The following is a 22212-nucleotide window of genomic DNA, read 5'->3' as shown; positions in this document are numbered from 1 at the left end:
TGCCGATGGAGATGCGCCACACAAGGCGCAAAACGCCCTTGTGGGCCACAGCATCCTCGAGGAAGGGCGACTTCAAGGCTGCCACAGTCGTGTAGAGCTGCCAGGCTGGTGATAATGCATGATGGTCTCTCTCGCCCAGGATGCGAGTACGACGTCGCACGCACACGAGCACACACATGAAGAGGGATACTTGGCGAGCAGTGAAGTGGCGCGCGATGACTAGTGATGCAGGAGTACGAGAACAGAGCAAGCAACGTTGCAAGGAAGTGATAGACACACAACCATGGCCGCGACGACATCGACGGAAGTGAAACGGAGGTGATACGTAGAGAGGGGGGAGGGGGAGAGCGCGGTGAAGCGCCGTTGAAGCCTCGCTCATGGCACGTATACACCTGCGCTCTTCAGCAGCGTCACCGCCTCTGTGACTCGACCCTCGCGCAAGAGTGTCTGTGCCCTGCGCTTCGCCGCCTTCTCTATGCGCCGCTCCTCGCGGAGCACGCTGTGCGGTCGCCGTGCGGCAAGGCATACATCGGCGCTTGTATACGGTTCCCCACACCAGTGGCACACAACCTGACCGACACTGGGGCCGCGGTGCTGGCGCTGCGAGCGCGACTGGGAGCGCACGTGTGGAGTCAAGCCTTCGTGATGCGGCGAGGGTGACAATACAAGCCCGTAGTGATGGTCGGGACGCGTCTGAGCTCGGCTTGCTGCGCACGTGCCTACAGAAGCCTCTTCGTCCAGGAGCAGCGGCGAGCGGGCAGACACGTGGTCTGGTGACCCTGGAGGGCTCCCTGGGCAAGACGCTGTCGGCTGGGATGGCTCAGGCGAGTATTGTGGCACCGTGAGGGTTATCTGCCCGCCAAGGCTAGTATCGCGCTGGTCCGCTCCCACAGCTGAACCCGCGGAGCGGATGTCGACACAGCGGTGCAATGCGCCAGGAGGCGATGCCATCGAGTGGGAGCCTTTGAGCTTCGTGGCAAGTGGTGGGTGCGGCAGCTCGTCCTCCGCCTCCAAGCCGGCGTCTGCGTGGGTGGCAACACGTCTGTCATGAGCGTCCCCGTCCTCCGCATCATGTGCACCGGTGAGTGCGCTCGAGTCCGCCGCCTCCACACCAGAGACGCGCTCATCCGTGAGACGAGAACCTGGGCCGGAGCCAGTGCCGCCGTTGCCGCCAGTTGCGTTGCCGCTGTGCCGCGGCATAAGCGGTAGTTCGGGCGTCTGCGACGGCGACACCAAGCTGTCGCACGACTCCCGCGAAGTCAACACGGCGAGAAAGGTCGCGGTCGTACGGGCGGTCGGCACTGAGGTCACATCTCTACCTCCACCTGCAACACAAGTGGTACCGGTGCCTGCGCCACTGCAGCTGCCAGAGTCCGGACCGGCTCCCCCGGCAGCGCTGTCCATGGCGTCAGAAGCCCAGCTCTCCATCATGCCCATTCCAGAGAGGAGAGAGGGCAACGCAAACGGGGCCGTGGCGGACGAGTGCTGCGTTTGGAGCGTATCCCGCACCGACACCCCCGCATCCCGCGCATCAGCGGCGCCCACCTCGATGCGGGTGCGAGCATACGTCTCAGTCTCCCCCAAACCGTCCAGCGCAGCGGTTAGCGCGGTGTTTGTGGGAGCGGCGATGGTGTTGCTAACACCGCTGGGTCTGCGGCTGTGATGCGCCTGCACGCCACGCGACAGAAGGATGGGAACGTCCACCTCCCATCCCTCGTCACTGTCAACTCCCTCGTCCAGCGCCTCGTTGTCGGAGGATGTCAACTCTCCTTCGCCACGATACGGTCCACCGGATGCGGCGGCAATGGCGGGGGCAAGTGGCGATGCACTACATGGGGATTGCACCTCCGCCTCCTCTATAAAGGACAGCGTGGGCGGCACCACTGTGATGGTGGCCATCGCGTGGGTCGGCGTCGTCATGGCTAGCACGCCGCTGCTGTCGGACTCTGCGCACGCCGTTCCGGCTGCCAATGCCGTCGTCACGCTGCGAGGAGAGCTGGGGAAGACAGGCATCCACGGATGCCGCTTCCGTGTCGGCATGCACACATCCCTCAGGCCGGCGTTGTCACCTTCGTGGTCGTGACTGGTGCACTTTTCCACAAGTGCAGCGCCGCCCTCGATGCCCTCCTTCCCTGCCACCCTCTTCTCGCTGCGGATGTCGCTCACGTCGCATGAGCGCCCTTGCATGACGAGCACCTCGGCATTCGGCCTATGACGTAATGCAGCGCCAGCAGCAGCACAGTGGGCTGCATCTCCCCCGTTGCTGTTGGTGCCGCCGCTGCCGCTGCTCGTGCTGCCGCTACTGCTTCTGAAGGTACTCGAGCGGCAGCCATTTGTAGGTGTCGTGGGATACTGCGCCTCACGTCGCAGCCTGCCACCACTCCTCGTGAACGAAGCCGACGTCACTGCGCCGCCGCCCGGATGCAGTGTGTGACCCAGAGGCAACCCAGTCATGGCCACGGAGCCGGTGGGGGTTGGCGGAGATGCCGGGGATGCGGCGCAACCGCCCCGCACGGCAGCAAGAGCGCTGTTGACGGAGAGTGAGCTGTAGGGCGAGTGTCGGCCGCCGCCGTTGCCACTCTCGCCTCCACGCTGGCTGAAGTCCAGCGTGCCACTGCCCTCCGATCGAGTGGTGCCGCGGTGGCGATTCCACCACGGCAACGACTGCGATCCGGAAAGCGGAGCCGACTGCGGTAAGTGACCGTCCACTGCAACCGCCGCGTCGGCCACGCCGTGGAGCAAAGGTGTCGAGTGCCCAAAGGCGTCCAGCCACAGCCTCTCCTCGTCCGACAGCGCATGTTGCTCCCCCTCAGACACGGGGACGGCACCGGCTTTCATCGACTCCAGGCTCCACGATGTTCGCGGCGACGTGGCTCCCGCCTGCGCAGCTGCCACTGACAAGCTGTCGCTGCCTGCACCGCTGTCACCATCAAGCCCACCATTGCTCCCATCCAAGCCGACCGCCGCGGCGGCGACGGCGGTAGCAGCGTGGTTCAGGCCCTGCGGTGCCTTTGTGACGCTTACCTTGGGCGGTGCACCGCGGGAGAGCGCGCCGGGCGACTCAGACCTCGTGCTCGCCGCCTCGGCCTCTGCACCTTGCGAGGTTCGCCTGGTCACCGCGCCGTGGACTGCCACCGGCGCAGGCGTGTCGGCTCGCGAGATGCGGTCCGTCGGGGCGGTGCTCAAGGAAGAGTTGACTGGGCTGATAGGCACCACGCCGCCCGCCACATCCACGACGTCTGCCCTGACACCAGCGCCGTCGGCGAGGTGCGCACCTCGCAAGGCGTAGGCGTTCAGGATGAGCGTGTCGGCGGTGGCTAGCGTGGGCACGTGGGGCCCCGCTCGGCGAACAGCGCCACCGTCGTCCTCCGTCGCCGCCGCCGCTGCCGTGGCGAGCAGCTGCGAGGAGGCGATGTCCGACAAGTGCACGAAAGCTGTGAAGGTGTTTCTATTCGACGGCATCGGCGGCTCGTAGCGGGTCTGTGGGAGGCGGACGACGGCGTCGGCGAAAGTCCGCGGCCCGGTGCGAGACGGCGGGATGCCCTGCGCGGACGGCGTCGAGGGATCGAGCTTGCGAGATGCGCCGCCAACGTCGTACGACTCCTGCGGCTGCTGCGTGGGGAACTGCGTGCTCGCCGAAGGCGGAATCATATACCGGCGCCAGCGGTGACGCTGCGGCAACCGCAGACAATGCCTATCGCCACTGCGCACCTCACCGTTGCTGCAGCTCCCTGCTCCGCTCTCGGTGATATAGACGTTGTCCTCCTCCTCACTGCCATCGTCGTCGTCACGATGCCATGTCCGCAACGTCCCCGTGCCCCACATCGACGCCTCGCTGCTTTCCAAGGAGGGAAAGGTGTCATCACCGTCGTCTCCCGTATCTTCGCCGACAGCGTCACTGGCCGGGCAGCCTTGGCGCCGCTGTGGACCATCGTCGTTGCCGCCCTCGGCGTTATCCTCGTTTACCATGGCGTCGAGATCCTCCTCGTCGTCGCCCAGAGCATCGTAGCGCGGCGGCGTGTTGTCGTTGTCTCTGCTGCTCCCAGCGAAGTCGAAGTTCGGCGACGTTTGCCCACCACTGGCGTGCAGACTCAGCTCCTGCCACCGCACGCTGCCTAGGCTGCCAGAGATCTCGCGCCGAAGATATTGTGCACCGTGCGACGGCAACGCCGAGTTCGGAGGGGGCGGTGGATGATGGAGATGCGCACTTGGCTGGTGTGCAAGTGAAGGCGCTCCCTGCGAGGTCAGCCCCCGCCGACCCCCCGGGGTTGACAGGAGACCACTGGCGGTGCGGCCGACGTCATCCCGGGCGACACTCAAAGAAAGCGGCGAGGTCGGCTGCGGTGACGGTGTCAACCGCTCTCTCCACCGCGGCATAGCCCGTGCCGTCGAGGACAAGAGCGACGTATTGCGCGTCGGCTCTTGCTGCGAGCACCGAGACAGCGGCTGGTAGCTGTTGCTGCGCACCAGGGTCGCCCGCCTTTTGCCGCCGCCGCCGCGAGTAGCGGTGGCCATGGCGTTGAAGCCGATGGAGTTGCTTCGAGAAGCAAATACTGAAGGAGGCGAGCAGTTTCGGCTGAAAGGGGTGACATGGAGCCCGACGAAGCACTTCGCATGATCATCCTCAGACCTGTGCAACCGACAGTGCGCATCCTCGCCATCTCGCGTGCGCCTCAGGCCGACCTCGTCGATGCTTTCGTCCTCGTCCTCTACGTTCTGTGCGCCTCTCGCCGCCTCCAGACGCGAGTCGCTCGTGTTGTACGATCGCTGCGAGGAAGGGCTGCTGTGCGCCCACGAAATGGCACCACACAGAGCTGCCCCGCTCGTACTCGGTGCAAAGAAGGTGCCGCTCGCCATGCGTTGCGGCGGAGAGTAGTGATGCGGGTCGTTGCTATGAGCCGACAGCAGGCCAGGTGCAGTACTGTTGGCAGCCACGGTAGTGTGCGTTGTTGTGAACCCAGGGGCGGATGTCCGGTGCGGGTGTGCCTCGAATGGCTGCCGCTGGAGTTGGTGCTGAGCGAGCGACTGAGGAGTTCGTGGTGCAGCGCGCCTTTCCGCCGCACCATCCTCCTCGTTAACTCGATCCTCCTCATCCGCGCCGACGGTCGTGGCTGTTGCGGACCCCATTTCCTCGTCGTATGCCATCGTGCGGCGCACCGACAGACGCTCCCGCTCCTCCACCAAGGCCCCGCCACTTCTTCTATCCCCCACGTTTACCGGGACAAGGATCCCCGCCTGTAGCGACTGCGTCATCGATAGGCTGGCGTCGCTCCGCCGGCTCTCCGGTGACGACGGCCACTGCGTCGCGATGGCGGTTGAAGCTGCGGTGGAGGTGCACAAACTGGCAGAGAGCTCACGCGTGAGAGGCGGTGCCCTGTCCGCGGAGCGCTCCTCCTCCTTGTACTTTATTCGCACCCTTGGCGGCCGGTGTAGCTCCTGTGGTGGTGCTGATGCCCAACTATGAGTGATGTCATTCTCGGTCTTTGTGGGCACGGGCGGTGATGCAGGATGGCCCGCCGCGGGTGCGTCTTCACGGATGGAGAGCTGGCCGAGGGCAGAGAGCGGCTGTGGAACGCCATCGCTGGGCGTGCTGTTCTCTAGCGAAGGCGAAAAGAGCGGTGGTGGTCCCCGCTGACGTGCTGCGACGGAGCGGCGCCGAATCGGCAGCACGGAAGCGACGCCGGCGCAAGAGCGGCGTGAAGAGCCGCAGTTGCCTGCTTCCTGATGGCCAGCGACGGTGCATTGAAGGCGGAAAGCCGGTGCTTCGCCTATTGCAACCTCAGCTGCCGCGGCAGTCGGCACCCGACCGAGCTGAGTGTCCCTGCTCGCAGGTACTGCTGAGGTTGCCAACTCAGCACCGCCACCAATACTATCGCCGGCAACGGCAAGTGACTTTCCCGGCGTGGACAACATCTGCAGCCCCTCTGCCGATGGCTCGGGACCCTCACCCCAGCCGTGATGGCCTTCGCCCACGCCAACGCCACTCACAGAGGTCCCTGTGCGGGCGCCCATTCGATTCCACGCCGCGATGATAGCGGACTGGCTCACCGAGCGGCGGCCTCTCAAACACGCATCAGCCGTGGCTGCCGAAGACGGAAACGCCGCCACGGCAGCTGAACCGCTGCTCTCTGCCACTGCGACGGCTGTAAGAGGTGAAACGAAAGGCGACGGTGGCGACACTCGTGCCGTTGTGTCCGTCACAGTGGTGGTGGATGATAAGCCGGCACCAAGGACGCCGGGAGCCTTCAGTTGCCGCGGTTGCTGGTGAAACGAGTAGTATACCGACAACGGCAATGCGGCAGCGGCGACGCCATCGCTGTCGCGGCCATTAGCGTGGTCATCGACGGAGAAGAGGCTTGTGTTGTTGGTGGCCGTCTTAGGGATTGCCGACGCGGCGGCTCGTCGTGTGCCCCACACCGCTTCCGCGAAAGAGGCCGTCGGCGGTGGCGGCAGAATCGGCGCCGAGTTGGTGTCTGTCGGCGTCGTCAAGTCGCTCTCATCGCTGTCCTGGGCCGCCACTTGTTCTCCTGGTACCAGCTGGCGAGAGTGCGGTCCTCCTTTGGAAGCTGGAAAACCTCGCGGCAGTGCTTCGCCGCCCTCCTCCTCACCCGGCCCCGGTCCCGACACGTCTTCAGCACAGCGAGGGCTCGTCGAGCCGCTGGTGAAGCTGCGCACATCGTCCACCGTCGGGGTGACCGTTGTACGCCCAACTGGACGCCCCCCGGCAGCCGGGGACTGAAACTCGTAAACCCTCTGTGCCGTCATCGAAGAGCTTGATGACCTCGACACAGCAAGCCCAGTTGCCGTCGCCGCGGCGGCCCCGGCGGGGAAGGGCGACGATGCTGAAGATCTTGGCTGTGTACCCAACGCTGCAGACGCAGTCGACGGCACGTCATGGACACGCTGCGCAGGCGAGGTGCGCTTGTACACAATCTTTGCCGCGATGTCTCTGCGGTAAACCGAATCTTCCCCAGCAGTGAACTTCACTTTGGTGCCTCCGGCGCCGCCTCCGTCTTCGCCCGCCTCGGGGCGAGGCGGCAACGACGACCGATCTGCGCGAGAGCCAGACCGAGAGAGGAGTTTGCGAAATAAGATATTGCGTGACTGCCTACGCCAGAAGCCGCCGGTGCCGCCGCCTCCACTGCGGCCGTCGCCTGTGCCCTCAGGCCTGGACTTGAGGTCAGACTTACTGGTGCGGCTGCCGCGGTTAACGATGCCCTCGACGTCCACGTTGAGAGGTTCGTCTGGCCGCTGAGGCGTGGTGGTGCTCCTCGTCGTCGTCGACGGATGACACGGCACGTTGGTGGAGAGGGCTGCCTGACCCACAGGCAGCGGTGACGCCGCCGTCGACGGTGGGCATGGGAAGGCCGGTGACTCAAGCGGCTCGCTACCCTTCGGGATCAAAGCTGACGGCGAAACAGCGCGGCAGACTTTCGAGGAGTTAGTGTTGTGCTCGTGCATGTCGACCTCTGTGCCGCCCTCGCGTCTCATGGACACGGTCCCCCGCGTGTGACCGTCGGCTGGAGCCGGCGCCGTGCTTACGTTGGTGGGGGCGGGGTGGGCATCTTCCAGACTCAGCAGAGTTGTGAGCGGTAGTGGTACAGCAGAATCGGTTGCCGCCTGTAGCATCGAAGACGAGCGTGCGCGATGCACACTCACCACCGACCCACTGCGGGCAGCGCCACCGTTGGCGTTTTCGTCGTCCCCATGGCCTTGACAAGAGTTTGGGGTGTCGATCACAGCGAAGTCGAAGTCATTGTTCTGCTGCTGCTGCTGCTGGTGGCGCTGCGGCGGCGACAACTCTGCATCACATGACCTTTCCCTTTCTCGCGAGTCTCTTAATGGGGGTCCCGTTCCGTCCAAGAAGTGCAGAGACGCCGTGATGGCAGCCGCAGTCGCACGCGCCGGTAAAGGCTCGACACTCTTGGGCGGCAGCGATGAGAGAGAGTGCAACCCGTGCCGGCGCGCTGAGGAGACGGGGCTGACGAGGTGATTGTCCTGCGTCCCGGCCGACGCCGTCATGGCCTCTGCCGCGGCGTCTCTGCGCTGCCTGCGCGTTGGCAAAGCATTACCTGTCAAGGGAGGAGAAGCCGTGACGCGAGAACTCGCCGCAGCAGCACTCGTTACGGCTGATGCATTTTTACCTGAGGATAGAGACCTCAACGCCGGCCTCTCCCTCACCTGTGAGTCGAAACTGCGCTGACGGTTGCTGCTGCCACCGACGGCGGTGTGCGACAGCGAGCTGCTGCGGCTGCTGCTGTTGTTCCCCATAAGCAAGCGGCGTCGGCCCTACCGCAAATATATGGGTAAAAAAGAAAGGTACGAAAAGTATGGGCACGTGGACAAAGGACAGCGGTGTACCACCACACGTCTATGAGCGGGGGGAAGGAAGGGAGGGGGGGACTGGGCGAGAGCCTCGCCAATGTGCGCTTCGCTTTCTCTGCTCCGTGTGTGTGTGTGTGTGTGTGTGTGTGTGTGTGTGTGTGTGTGTGTGTGTGTGTGTGTGTGTGTGTGTGTGTGTGTGCCAAGGGGAGAGGCAGGTTCTATCGAGGGAGCACTCTGTGTATATCTACCACGGTGGGTGGGTGGGTGCCGCGGAGGGAGCGATGGTGATGTCAGCTGACTGAACACACGTCCACGCCGGAATCGTACCTGCGTCGTTCTTCTTCCTCGAGCGCGGGTGCGTGTCGCGGTCGGTATCACGGTGCAGCGGCTTAGGAGCGCTGCGCATCGCACACACGCACACGTGTGTAGGAGAGAGCAGCAGAGATGCCAACGGAGGGGTTGAAAACACAGAGCTGTAGACGCGCGCAGGCCCACATGTGCATGTGGGTGTCGATTAACATGCGCTGGAAGACGCCGAGGGAAGAAATGAGAGGGAGGAGGAGAACAGGCAGGTGTGTGTGTGTGGGTGCGCATGTGTGCCGGTGTCATGTCAACCGTCGCCGCATCTGCATCATCACGTACATACTCGCAGAGCGAAGAACACGAAAAGGTGCAGGTCAACGCAGCAAAAGGCGGCAGCGGCACGGGGGAGGAGAGCACACGTTCTCATGCGCTTCTCTGATCGGTGTGCCTCTCTCGCAATCTCCCCCCACCCCACCCAGCAATCCCAGCCTCCAGCTGTCGGCCACGCATCGAGGGCCGTGTTTGTTGCTTGAGCACACGTCTTGGGTGGTCACGTGTGATGGTGGTGGCGGTGGGGAGGGGAGGATCGAGAGGGGGAAAAGGGCCGCCGCCACCACGGCACACCGCTTCCTTTTGCAGGCAAGTTGCCTCGGCCTATTCGGCCGTGGCTGACCAGCAAAAACGTGCCGATAAGCAGCAAGCGCGACACGCACACCTGTGCGTGTGTCGGGGTTTATTGGTGTAAATGCCATGCTGCGGCGCGCGGCGTGTCTCTCTGCGCCCGGTGGCCTGGCCACCTTACGCGCAGCATATTTCCCGCCCGCCAATGCTACACAGACGCGTACACACATGCGCGCGCCGGCAGTATCTCCGCCAACGAGGCAATCCTCCTCTGCACCCGCTCCCGTCACTGTTTCTCACACTCTGGCCATGAACACATGCTGGCGGCACCTACTTGAGCACGGCTTGGTGGCTCAACGCAGTGCTTGATGCCCTGTCCACCCTCGCTGCCAGCGAGGGTGTGGAGCCGAGAGAAAACAGGAGAGCGGGGCTCTACATCCCGATATCCGGAAGATGCGGCAAGATACGCCGCGTCAGGGCGGCTGCCTCCTGTACCAGCGCCTTTCGTCGCTGCTTGAGCGCTTCACTCTGGCGCACCGGCACGCCATCCAGGCTGCAGATCCACTGCGTCAGGAGCTCATCCGCGACAACAGCGAGACGGTGCACCTTTGCCTGCGCCTCAGCCACGGCGCCACTGTCACCGACATCCTTGCGGTTTCCTCCACTATCGATATTGCTGCCATGGGCATCGCTCGAATAATGATGACACCCTTCATCACCCTTGCCCCTGCCGAAGCTGTCGTGATGAGCATGCCTCCGCCGCACCTCCGCCAGCTCTGCGGCCGCCGTCTCAAGGTCGGTGAGTGCGGCCAAGAGGGGCGCCTCCTTTTGCTTTTGGACTCGGCGCACGTAGGAGAAGAAGGCGCTCTCGGCCGGGTCGGCGAACTCGATGTCGTCGTCACCGTCCTCAGCCCTACGCCGCGCCGGGGCAGCCTTCGCTCTCTCCACACACCCTAACTTGCCGGCCGCACAGCCACTGCCTGTCGCCGCGTCATGTAGCAGCACCGATGCGGCAGAGATCCGGCGCCCGTCCCTCACGCGGTCCTCGCGACGGTGTACGAGGTGACGCGCTAGAAGAGTGGTCGTGACGGTGAGCACGAACGCCGCCGCTGCAGAGGCGTAGATGTACTGCGCTGGGTACTTTGCGAGTTGGCGAGAAGCCTTCTGCGAGATAGCCGAGATCAGCCGCCACTGCGGGGACGCCGCGATCGCCGCAGAGGATGTGGACAGCGATGGCGATGACGACGCGGCCGCGTACGTGCGGGCGCTCAGCTCCGGTGCGGCAGGGGCCAATGATCCCCACGATGCCCACATAGACCTCTTCAGCTGTACGAGGAGCCGGGGGGAATGACGGTCTTGGGTCTCGGCGCGTGCGTGTGTTGTGCACGGGGGGGGGTGAGGAGGAGGAGAGCAGCAGAGGGCCAATCAGCAGTGAAGCTCTGCTAATACGTGGGTCCGGGTGTGATGGTGTAATACGGAGAAAAACGAGGCATTGGCATGCGGCACGAACACATGCACACGCACACGAGGCCGGCACACATGATGCGAAGCGTCGCAGGATCGCATGACGGCACGGAAAGGGAGAGAGGGAGGGAAGGAGAGCAGGAGATTGACGAGAGAAGGGCGCATGCCACAGGTGGGAGGGTGGGGTGGGGATGGAAGAAGGCAGAGAAGGGACGAGTGGTGGTGGGGTGGGGACGTGGGGGGAGGGGTCGCGCATAAATGCACGGCCACTAAACCGAAGGTGAACGGCGAACTTCGATGCAGAAAGCGCGAGAACGACAACGACGACAAGACGAGCGCTGGCGTCACACACCCGCAGGCAATAGGAAAAAGAGCGAGGAAGGGAGGGGGGCGAAGTCCGTCGACTGTGATCGCGGCGTGCGGCCCCCGCTGCACCCACAAAAAAAAAGAGAGAGACAGAGGGGAGAGGCCTGCATCGCTGCTGACCTGTCCCCCGGCACCACCGCCGTGAGGGCTGCGGTACGTAAAACAGATTGGTGGAGACACGCAACCACATGAGCAAGCAACACGTATAGATCAAAAAAAAAGAAAAAAGAAGTTGAAGTCTGGAGGGACACCGGCGATGGTCCCTCCACACTCATCCCAACTGCGCCGCCTACTCTGAGGCCGACTCCGCCTCCTCGAGCACCAGGTACAGACGGACAAAGGGCAGCATCGTACCCATCTCGGCTACCTTGCGCCGCACGACAACCCAGTCCGCGTCGGTGCGCAGCTGCACAGCGCACCAGGTGCGCACCTCCACGTAGTACAGCCCCCACTTGTGCGGCGAGGAACGCGAAGGCGCCTGAAGAGAAGCTGAGGCCGGCAACACCTGCGAATCAGCCGCTGTGCCACTGTTGGTGGAAGCCTCCGTCGTCGCGGTGGTGGCGATGGTGCGGCCAAGGAGGAGGCTGATGCTCGCCTCGCTCGACGACTGCTGTGAGACATCCTCCTCAGAACATTCACTCGCGTCCGTATTGCGAGGAGGTGTGGTGCCTGTGACCCAGTCTCCGAAAGCCTCGGCAAACGTGCAACCCGGAGAGGGTGACGGCGCGCCGCCGCGACGATGAAAAAGCACCCGACTCAGCGCCGGCCCACTGACCTTCAGAGACACCCACAGACGCCACAGGAGTCCGACGAAACGGGTGCGCTGCCGCAGCGGCCGAAGAGCGAGCGAGAGAGGAAGACGGATGTACTGGGGCGGTCCCGCGAGTTGGTGCCGCTGTTGCGACGCCTCCAGCCCCTGAGATGGGGCCGAGGGACTTGAAGGTACCTGTACCCACCACGTCGTCTCTCCAACAGCGGCGGTCTCCTGCGCAGAGGTCACAGCTGCCTGTCCCTGTGTGCGAGCTCGATCGCACAGGAAAACCATCGCTGGGTTTCCATCAGCGTTGGTCAAGGCGCTCTTGGAGGCGGGGAGCACCTCTGTGCTCATTTTGGTGTGGTCGGAAGCCGCCAAGGAGGGGCGGGTCAACGGCGTGTGTGCCTCCGCCGTGATTTCCTCGAAAAGAGGCGCCGCCACCCTCGCGACTGGTGCTCCGCTCAGGTGCAGTGAGGTCGCGCGCACGCGAAGGTGCGCAGTGGCACCGTTGCCATCGTTGTTGTCATCCTTGTCGCAGCTCGACGGCGCGGCTGCGACTCGCGCGATCGCATCGGGCTGCCGGTTGGTGGTCGAATGGGGTGCCGAGTGTAGATTAGCCGCTCGTGTCGATTGGGACCCTTCGGGTGGTGCCATGCCGTTCGTTGCCGGTACATGTCCCCGCTGCTTTTGCTTTCCTGGTGCGGCCGTGAAGCCTACTGTCGCTCCGGTATGAGGCGGAAACTACTCCGGAGTTGGTGGGATGANANGNTCAGACTGTGTTGGTGGCAAGGCGGGGGCAGCGCCGAAGCCACCGTCCTCCTGCCACATGATATAGTACTCTCCATCGAACAGGGATGCCTTGTCTTGGCCGAGACAGCTGCTGATGCCGCCACTCGCGGCTGTCCTATCGTCAATGCCCTCGTGCGGCCTCGGCGTCGCGGGCAAATCCGTCGGCGCCTCCGCTGTTAGCACTCGCGGCGCCAGCCCATCACTGCCGTGTTTCATGCCGCAATGCCCGCTAGAGGGCACCTGCGTTGCGGGCAAAGAGCCCGCCGTGGCGGAGTCCAGAGCGTGCAAGGCCGCTACTGCCGACACGACGCGACAACCGCCTGGCAAAGCTCCCACCATCTCCACTGTCACGGGGCACACGTATTCGAAGTGGCGCCGCCCAGTCACCGCATCCAGCTGCACCGTATACGTGTACGACATGTCCTCGTCGCCGTCGCTCGCCGTCCTCCTCGTTGCCGCGCGTGGTTCTGCATCTTTGCCGTTGGTGTCCGTCGAGGACGCGGCGCTACCAAAGCTGTGAAATGAAAAAAATGCCGTCTGCGATGCCGAGGATGGCGCATCGTCTGAGCTGCTGCTGCTGTTGCTGCTGTTTTCGGCGCTGCTGCCATCATCGTGTGAGCTGCTGCTCACGTCATGCCGCGCCTCACCCTTGCTGCGGTGCGGGTGACGCAAAGCACGGGAGCTGTGACCGGCAGAGGAGTGCGATCCCGATGAGGTGGAGGATGTAGTCGAGGATGAGCTTGCAGAGGCCGAGTCCGTCTCGCCCTTTTCGTCACCCGCCTCCGCTGCCGCCTTCGCCGAAGCGTCCGCGAGACTCGACGTATTCAAAGACGCCCCAGGCGTGCCGTCGTCGCGTGCGTGTCTACCCCTGATCCCACCGTCAACGCCGTCGAGCCCCAGAGACATGGGCGATCCCAGCAGCGAAGATGGATGCGGCTCCCCAGCATGGGCATCGTCAGGGCTACGTCGCGAGCCAATCACGCCACCGCCCAGCTCGCTCCCGCTACGCGCGAGTTTCCGACCTGGTAGGCGCTGCTGTACATCCGCTTCTGGTGGCGCGGTAATGGAGGGCGTCTTTGAAGTTTGCCCAGGTGTACCAGGAGTATCGGCCCCAGACGCCGACGCCAACGACGTCGATGACGACGACAACGATGTGGATAACGAAGACACAGCTGATGAGGAAGCAGTGCTCGACAACAACGCCTCCCTTTCTTCGTCCTCGGACGACGTCCCTGCCGTGTCATCCAGGTCAGAAGGCGGCGCACTCCAACGCCACCGCACCTCTTCTCGCACACTTGCTGGCGCGGGGCACCCCAGTCGGCCACGTGCTGACGCATCGGTCTCCTCCTCCGCCGAGGACGTCTCCCAGAGACCCGGCACGTCGCGTGAGTCGCGCGGTGGCCGCCACGGTGGAGCAACGCGCAATCTTGCAGGCTCCTTGCCACGGCGAAAGGCAGCGCACTGATGCTCCACGGCAACCGCCAGCGACGCGGCCTCGCGGATACGACGCGCCGCGGGGGTCGCCGCGAGCCAGTCCTTGCTGTCATCGCCACCGTCCATGAGCGTTCCAGTACCGGGCACAGTCGTCGCTGGTATCTCAACAGGGCGAGCGTAGAGAGTGGAGAGAGCTCGCAGCACCGACTCCTCCGTCTCGGCCTGCCGCGCCGTGGCGTCGACGGAAAAAGGCAGCGGCGAGCCATGCGAGGACGGGACCGACGGAGGCGTCGGGGACGCCGCGTCCTTCGTTGAGAGCACCGCCACAAGCGCGTCTTTTGCCCACACGTCCGCCTCCAGCGCGGGCAGCTGCGTCGCTGTGCGTACTACTGGTGCCGCCATGGCGCCATCGCCCGGGAAATGATCTCCGCTGTCGCCTGACTCACTCGCGGCCCTCGAGCGCTCGTCGGCGTAGGCGACAAACTCATCCGGCACCTCTGAAGGGCCGTCTATGATGCCGCCGGAGTGGTACATAGCGGTGCAGGCTGCGTCCGACGACGCTGGGCCGAGTCGAGAAACAAAGACTTCATCATACAGCGCCTTCAGCTTTGCGCGGGCTGCGGCCTTAGCAGCCTCCTGTGCTGCATGCTGCGCTCGCAGCACGCCCAGCTGCCGCTGCCGCCGCTGATAGTGTGTTGACAACTTCGCCTGTAGGAGAGCCTCCAGCTCAGTGGTGGAGTAACCCTCGCAGTGACCGGGAGAGCGCCCCTTGGGGGTGGGTCGCGCGGCCCCGCTCGCCGATGTCATCGCTGTAGCACGTATTTGGGAGGCGCTGAAGGGGCGCAGCCGCGCCTCACTGGCGGCATTGCCCACTGTGGGCTCAAGATCGGAGGATGAGAACAGGCGCGGGTGCGAGGCAGATGCGCCCTTGCTTACCACTGTGACCACTGTCGGCTGCCTGTCCGCGTCCCTGCTCGGTTGCAGCGACGGCGACGGACACGCAGAGCCACGGACATCCTGTGTCATCTGCGGCTTGTCCGGCCGCGAGGCTGGCGGCGTTGGCATGCTTGTTAGTGCTGTCATGGACAAAGCAGTCACCGACACACGTTGACGGAGCGGGGCAGCTGGGGTGCCCGGCGGCTGCCCAGTCACAGCAGTGAGCCCGCCTGAGACGCGGCGCTGCGACGCTGACTGTGTGCTCTCCGCCTCGGCCATGTCCGCAGCTCCGGCGGCGCCTCGCTGAAAAGGGGATCGCGAGCTAGGAGGGCGGCGGCTGCCTCCCATGGTGATGGTCGTGCCGCTGACCGTTTTCACTTCGATGCGGGGGGCCGTGGGAGGCACGGCCCCGGCGCGACATACAGGCAGCAGGGGACGCGAGGACATCCGCATGTCCTCCGTGACAGCTCCCGGGCTGTGCGGTGACCGCAACGGCGACGGCAGCTGCGACTGCCGCTGGTGCGCCGCGGTGCGCGAACCCTTCGACGCCGGCGCAGCACCCTCTGCCCTCTCCTCGGAGCCGCCGGCTGCTGTGTTGTCGGTGACAGAGCTCACCGCACCGTCGTCGCCGCTTGCAGACACGGAGCTGCGATTCGCGCGCTCAACCAGCATGACGTTGTCACAGCCGGCGGAGAGCGGAATGGCGGAAAAGACTTCGGCATTCTTGAGCCATGGAATGTTTTCCATCAGCGCCATGATCTCGCTGCGCGTCTGCGAGCCGATGGGGTGGTCCAGCGCATCGTCATCGCCGCAGTGGGTGCACCCAACAGGCGGCCTGTCAGCTGACGACATAGATAATAGTGGTGATGCTTGCTGCGTGGCCTGCGCCCCTAGCGGAGAATTCACCGATGCCTTGTCTCCGACTGTACGCTGCTCGCCAGTCGCGCCTGTGCTGTTCACGGCAGAGCCGCCGATGCTGGCGAGACCGCTGTAAAGCAGCTCCAGCGGGAACGGCACTGCAGGGAGAAGCTGCAGAGCCGTGTGCTCAGCAAGCTCGAGCGACGGCGGCTCAGCACCCACGGCACTGCCGCTGTGCTTCTCGTGCAACGCGAACACCTCTGCCCGCCCGAGTCCTGCGAGGCTCGGCGAGAGCGCGGCTTGTCGGCTGGCGCTGTTGCTTCCCACACCGACCTCCACGGTAGAATGAGAGAGCACCGGAGAAGACGTCGAATTTGGCGATGCCGCAGACGGCATGGCTCGCGAGAGCTCCTCCTTTTCACCCCTCTCCTCTGCCGCTGCACGGCTGCCGAGACGCTCACGCTGCGCGGACGGCATGCCTTGCAGTATGTCCCCCACAGACGTCTTCACGCGGACGGCGAGAGGGGTGTGCACATCGGTGAAGCCATTGACCACCTTGTCTCTCCTCTCGCGGCCGCGGCGACTCCCAGGAGCTGTGAGGAAGACGTGAGATGCCCCTTGCTCCTGCTGCAGCGTACTGGACGCAGCCACGACGAGGCTGCCGGCCCACTGTGCGTGCTGCTCACTCGCTGACGGGCCTAAACGGTTGGGCGGCCCTTGCGACGTGGCCGCCGCTACTCCCTCGGGTTTGATAGCGGACGACAATGGACCACGCTGCGGAGGCGTGGAGACGGAGCCACGGGCTAGCACGCAGGTGGACGGAGGGCGGTGCACCGGCGTCGGCGCCACCGAGGCAAGAAGACCTGCGCTCGAGCCGCACCGTGACGTGCTGCCGGCGCCGAACACGCCCGTTAGAAGCTCCTCGGCTGAGGGCCGCTCTGCAGGATCAACCTGAAGCATTTTACCGACCATGCTTATCACAAGGGAGTGCAGCAGGTGCTCGGAATGGAGAAAGGATGGTCCATAGAGCGTCTCCAGCACGGCCTGCTGGGGCTCTGCAAAGGCGTGTGGCGTGCTCAGCGCGGCCGTGTCGTATGTGCCTTCCGTGATGACGTAGATCTGCCCCAGAACGTTGTCGGAGGTGAAGGGAAGTTTCAGGCAGTAGAGCTCGTACAGAACCACACCAAGCGCCCAAATATCGGCACCAAAGGAGTAGGGGTCGCCCATGCAGAGCTCAGGGCAGAGGTAAAACGGGGTCCCCACAAACGTCGTCGTGAAGGGCTCTGCGGGCTGGAGCAGTTTCGACACGCCGAAGTCGCCAATCTTGACGATGCCGTCCCGCTTCGAGAGGTAGATATTCGACGGCTTGATGTCGCGGTGGACGATGCACAAGGCATGCAGGTATGCCAAGGCGTCGAGGCACTGTTTCGCAATATCCGTGGTGAGAAAGGACTCGACCCACAGCTGATTCGGCAGAGGCGGGAGCTGGGGCTCGAGCGACTTGGAGGCGAGGCCGGCAGCGGGAACTGTGGTCTTGCCGCTTACGCTGGCGAGGTGCGACGCGCCAGTGGCAGCAGAGCCAACGGTGGTATTACTGGCAGCCGCAGTGGGCATTCGGATGCCGTTGCGACTGCCACGAGTCGCCCCATCTGCGGCCTCGAAGTCGGTGGCTCCAAGCGGGGTGGTGGGCATCGCCGCCCCGGAGGCGTCAGGCATCCATGTCTGGTCGACGGAGGCGTCGAGGCCACCCCACCGCATCACGGCTGCCTTCGTCACTGCCGTGGCAGACGTCGGCATTGGTGGGCGCGGTGCGGCGCGAAGAGTCGTTGCGAGGCGCTGGCGGTGTAGTCGACTGCGACTTACCCAATCTCCCTCACTCGCCTCCCCTTGATTGGCCCATGCAGCCGCGTCGTCTGTTAAAGCAGCTGCAGACCTGCCCCGCTTGCGCACTGCGGCGGCCGTGTCCACTGTCCTCAAACTTGTGGCCTCGCATACACCTTTGGTGCTGTTCAGCCCTTGACCGCTGTACTGACGCAGCAGGGCGGCAAGGTCGCCGCCGTCCATGTACTCCGTCACAAGACAGAGCCACTGCGATCGAAAGCCTGGCCCAGCTGCAGCGATGTCGTCGCCATCAGCCTGTGGAACAAGCGCGGCACCGCCCTTCCGTGGCAGCGCCGACTCATCATCATCGTACAGGAACGAGTCGTAGTAGGTGATGATGTTCGGGTGGCCAACATTCTTCAGCAGCGACACCTCTGACATGACCATGAGCACCTCTTCATCGGAAAGGGCGCCGAGCGAGACAGCCTTGACAGCCACCTCCTGCTCATACATGGCGCTGGTGGACTCCGTGTCCACGCAGAGGTACACCGTGCCGAAGCCGCCCTGACCGATCACGCGGATCGGCCGGTACCGCGGCCAGCGAGGCAGGTCGTTCATGTCGCAAGCTGTAGTCGATCCTGACGAAGACCCAGAACACAAGGGCGGAGAAGAAGCAGTCGGCAACGCGCAACGCCGCCAACGACCCACACACGCCACGCCCCCTGGTTGAGCAGACAGAAGGCACAATGCATCCAGTAATAAGCGAGCCGCGAGCGCTGAAGGCGGCACGACCGCCCGAGGCACACGACGGCAGAGGAGACGATGCGAGGACGTCCCGCGTCGAGACGACGACAGTGACGAAAGGAAAATGGGAGAAAAAGAAAGAAGCGAAGAAGGCGCGGCCGGCGCGCACGCCTCCGATATGTGTGCGCCGTTTGCGCTTGGGGAGAGAGATGGGAAGAGAGGTGGTGAGGCCACCCTGCCCCCTCCTCCTCGTCGTCGTCGTCGAGACCCGGATGCACTCCCGGATGGAGTTGGAGTGGAGAGTGGCGGTGAGGGCAAAAAAAAGCGTGTACTTGCGCAAAGGTCAGTGCGTTCACACTTCCGTCTTGTGGTCCCTTCCTTTGGGGGGCTGCGGTGCGCTCCCGCACGATAGACGCAGCGAGATAGCAAAGTGATGGAGAGGGGGGGGGGATGGGATGGGATGGGGGGCAGGGGGGGCAGCAACACGAGAAGAGACCCGAAGGCAGGAAACGGAAGCGCAAGGAGCTTGAGTAAATGGAGAGGGAAGAGAGATGCGCCCCATGTCGGCGTCACCTCCGCCTGCCCTGGCGCCGGGCGCCTTACGTGGGTCGCCCCCCCTCTCCTGCGCTCTCACCCCATCTCGCATAACCACCTATGGTGCAGGCACAAGTGGCAGCGACGCTGTGGAAGAGGCGGTGGGAGGGGGGAGAGAATGGGGTCGGCGGAGGCGACGAGCATCGTCGCTCCTGTGGCGTCTCTCCCTCACACTCGCTGGCTTTGGCTTTCGCTTGTGCATATGTGTGTGGTTGGCAACGTGTCAACGACGAGAGCAAGACGTGAGCGAGAGAGACCCCCAGAGGGAGGGAGGGGGTGGGAGGGCCTCCATGGTCTCCGTTGTCGCGAGCGACTCCTGAGATCCCTCTGCGTTCTTTCCGTCGATGTCGGTGGTGGATGGCTTTGTGTGACCGCCTCTCGCGACGCGTCCATTTTCGCTATGGTCGTTATGCGCGTGTTCGTCGCTCTGTCAGTGAGCTCACTGGCGGGGCGGGAGAAGGGCAGAGGAGTGCACGGTGGTCACACGCACACGCACGCACGCACGCACGCACACTAGTGTGCCTCAGTGCTTTACTTCCTGTGTGCATGCGCGTGTGCGTGTACACAAAACCCATTCAAGGTAGTCAAGTCAAGGAGAGCTCCCGAGAAGAGTGCGTGTTGACCAGACCAACAGGGAGAAGAAGTCGGGCAAGGCGGCGCCGCGGCCCCTCCTCCTCCTCCTCCGCCTCCGCCTCCTCCGCCTCCCCTCTCCTCCGGAACGTAACAGCAAAGGACAAGCATTGGATGCGAAAGGAAATAGACGACCTGGGGGAGGGGGGTAGTGCGCCAGAGGTGAAGAGCATGGGAATGCCAATGGAGGGGGAGGGAGGACGGGGGAGAAGGGGGCGGCGCCCACAGAGAAACGCTCGATCAACTGGCACGGAAAAGAGCACCCCCACGGCCAGATCAACTCCCGGCGTGGGGTTAGAGGGGGGAGGGGCGTGAACAAAACACACAGAAGGACACGAGACAACTGGGAGACACACTCACACGCACACGCGTGTGTAGAGAGATAGGGGAGGAGGGGGGAGGTGGCGTAGAAAGACGGCGTTTGACACCACGCGTCAACGAATTTGTGAAGAGGGAGAGTGGCGAGATGAAGGTACAAGAAATGCGCGGAAGCGCGCTCGCTGCCCACGCAAGAAGTACTGGACACATCACCAAGTGTGAGCCTGCGAGCACGGAGGCATACTCGAGAGTCACTCATCACCTCCCTGACCTCTCGCGGGCCAGCTCCATCCCTACCTTCCCCGACCTCTGTCTGCTGGTCCGCCAGCTCCGCAGTACCCAAGTCGAACAGCACGGATGCACCAGAAAATACAGAGGGGAGGCGAATGCAAGCACGCACGTCGTCGACGACCGAAGAAAGGAATGCCAATAAACATAGGAGGATGCCTCTTTAACACACTTTTCAAAGCTCATTACGCTGTTAACCGCCACCCACTCCCGCGCGTCGGTGTGGGCGGGTGGTGGCTGCGATTAGAAACGTGCTTCTTCCCTACTGTACCCTCCTCCCCCTCCCCCCTCCCCTCCTCCTCTGGGGCTGGGCCTGCGTCGAGCGCCGTCCTAGCCGCACCAGGAAGCCACACACCTCGAAGATTTGGGGATATACACACGTGCGCACGCGTCTTCTCCGCAGCCTCCTTTACTTCTCTTACTCCGGCTCACTCAGCCGCCACCACCTTTCCCTCCCACACCGGTGGTGACGTCGAGCTCAGAGCTTGTTAGGGTAGCGGGTCGCCTCCCCGTCCCGCAGGATGAAGATGTGACGCAAGTCACGGTAGCGATCATTCACCTCGAACCCGTATCCGACAATGTACTTGTTGGGGCCGGCAAGGCAGAAGTACTCCGGATCGAAGTCCACCTTGCGCGCCGCCGGTTCTTTGTTCACCATCACGAGTGTCTTGATGCTCTTGGGCTGGAACTTCTCCATTATGTAATCGCGCAGGAAGTGGAGCGTGCGCCCCGAGTCGCACACATCCTCGACGATCAGTACGTGCTTGCCGCGTAGATTCTCGAACTTGAGACCTGCCAACATCGAGATCTGGCCGGTGCTCTTTGTGCCCGAGTTGTACGAGGCCAAGCGCACGAAGTCGACAACGTGCGGCAGCCCGCAGTCGCCAAGGTAGCGGATGAAGTCGGATGTAAAGATGTAGCTGCCCTTGAGCACGGAGATGATGATGAGCGGGTTGTCGTAGCTGATCGGCGCCTCCGCCGCCTCCGCGGCGGCCGCCGTGCTGGGTGACAGACGAACGTCGCGGTGGCCGAGCAACTTGTAGTCCTTCGCGATTGTGTGCGCCATGGCCTTGATCCTGGTCTGGATCACGTCCTCCGTGGCGACAATGCCAGATGCCATGGGGTACTCGCGGCCATCCACGAAGACCCTGCCCTGGGCATCCACGAAACCTTTACAACTGTGGCTTGGTAGCATTGCTGTCGTGTCTATCGCTCCGTTGCGTGCGCGTGTGCTGTGCAGCAGTTTTAGTCGGACAGAGCGGGAGCGGAAGTGAAGTGCGCGCGGGGGGAGGGGGGAGGGCCTTCTTCCTGATGTACGGATCGGTGCCCGAGAATGTGTGCAGATATTCGTGCGTGTTGGGTAAGGTGTGTGTGCGTGTGTGTGTGTGTGTGTGTGTGTGTCGACCGTGTATCAGAAGAAAAGCACAAGCGCCCACGCCGCGCATGAAGCAGTGCCGTGCCATGAGGAGAGAGAAGAGGGGAAGAGAGAGTAGGGAGAGGCCATGTCACCACTCTTCAGCATGTGTGCCTCGTGCGTTTCGAGGAAACGGGCGAGCGACAGAGGGAAAGCGGAAGGTCGTCTATCTTGCGTCGAGGGGAGGGAGGGGGGTAGCACATGTTTGGACAGATGGCACGCCCGCACCCCTCTGCAAACGCCGTCTTTTCATGAGTCCATTCTGCAGGCTCTACAGCCTCTCTCATTGGTGCACCTCTCCGCTGGCTCTGTATCCGGCAGAGCGTGCCTGCCTGTGTGTTGTAAGCTCGTACCAGCGCCACCTTGTGCGTGCGTGTGTGTTCTCGCCACGAGAATGTGTGCATGCACACAGGCAAGGCGGCGAGACCGCCAGTAAGACAGGAACAGGAAAAGGAGGGAAGGCACCAGAGACACAGCAACCCGTTCTACACGTACATGCATGAATAAGCTTGCGTGCACGCGTATACACACACGCACACAAGCAGAGAGAGAA

General features: G+C 63.7%; 4 protein-coding genes across 4 annotated transcripts; all 4 read right to left on the bottom strand.

The window, feature by feature from the left end:
• Positions 1 to 375: 375 nt before the first annotated feature.
• Positions 376 to 8271, bottom strand: LMXM_21_0861 (hypothetical protein; the record flags this gene model as incomplete). Its single annotated transcript, XM_003875286.1, has 1 exon — positions 376 to 8271. One exon carries the CDS (start codon positions 8269 to 8271, stop codon positions 376 to 378), a length of 7896 nt encoding a protein of 2631 aa, XP_003875335.1.
• Positions 8272 to 9681: 1410 nt separating this feature from the next.
• Positions 9682 to 10563, bottom strand: LMXM_21_0855 (conserved hypothetical protein; the record flags this gene model as incomplete). The annotated part of the gene is made up of 1 exon (XM_003875285.1): positions 9682 to 10563. The coding sequence occupies one exon, from the start codon at positions 10561 to 10563 to the stop codon at positions 9682 to 9684; it is 882 nt and encodes a 293-aa protein (XP_003875334.1).
• A 2011-nt stretch (positions 10564 to 12574) lies between these two features.
• On the bottom strand, positions 12575 to 18289 carry LMXM_21_0853 (conserved hypothetical protein; the record flags this gene model as incomplete). Its single annotated transcript, XM_003875284.1, has 1 exon — positions 12575 to 18289. The coding sequence occupies one exon, from the start codon at positions 18287 to 18289 to the stop codon at positions 12575 to 12577; it is 5715 nt and encodes a 1904-aa protein (XP_003875333.1).
• Positions 18290 to 20723: 2434 nt separating this feature from the next.
• Positions 20724 to 21440, bottom strand: LMXM_21_0850 (xanthine phosphoribosyltransferase; the record flags this gene model as incomplete). The annotated part of the gene is made up of 1 exon (XM_003875283.1): positions 20724 to 21440. The coding sequence occupies one exon, from the start codon at positions 21438 to 21440 to the stop codon at positions 20724 to 20726; it is 717 nt and encodes a 238-aa protein (XP_003875332.1).
• Positions 21441 to 22212: the final 772 nt, after the last annotated feature.

Source organism: Leishmania mexicana, chromosome 21 (genome assembly GCF_000234665.1).
Source record: "Leishmania mexicana MHOM/GT/2001/U1103 complete genome, chromosome 21".
Classification (NCBI taxonomy): domain Eukaryota; phylum Euglenozoa; class Kinetoplastea; order Trypanosomatida; family Trypanosomatidae; genus Leishmania; species Leishmania mexicana.
The sequence above is the reverse complement of the archived record's forward strand: the minus strand, read 5'-3'. Positions and strand labels throughout refer to the sequence as shown.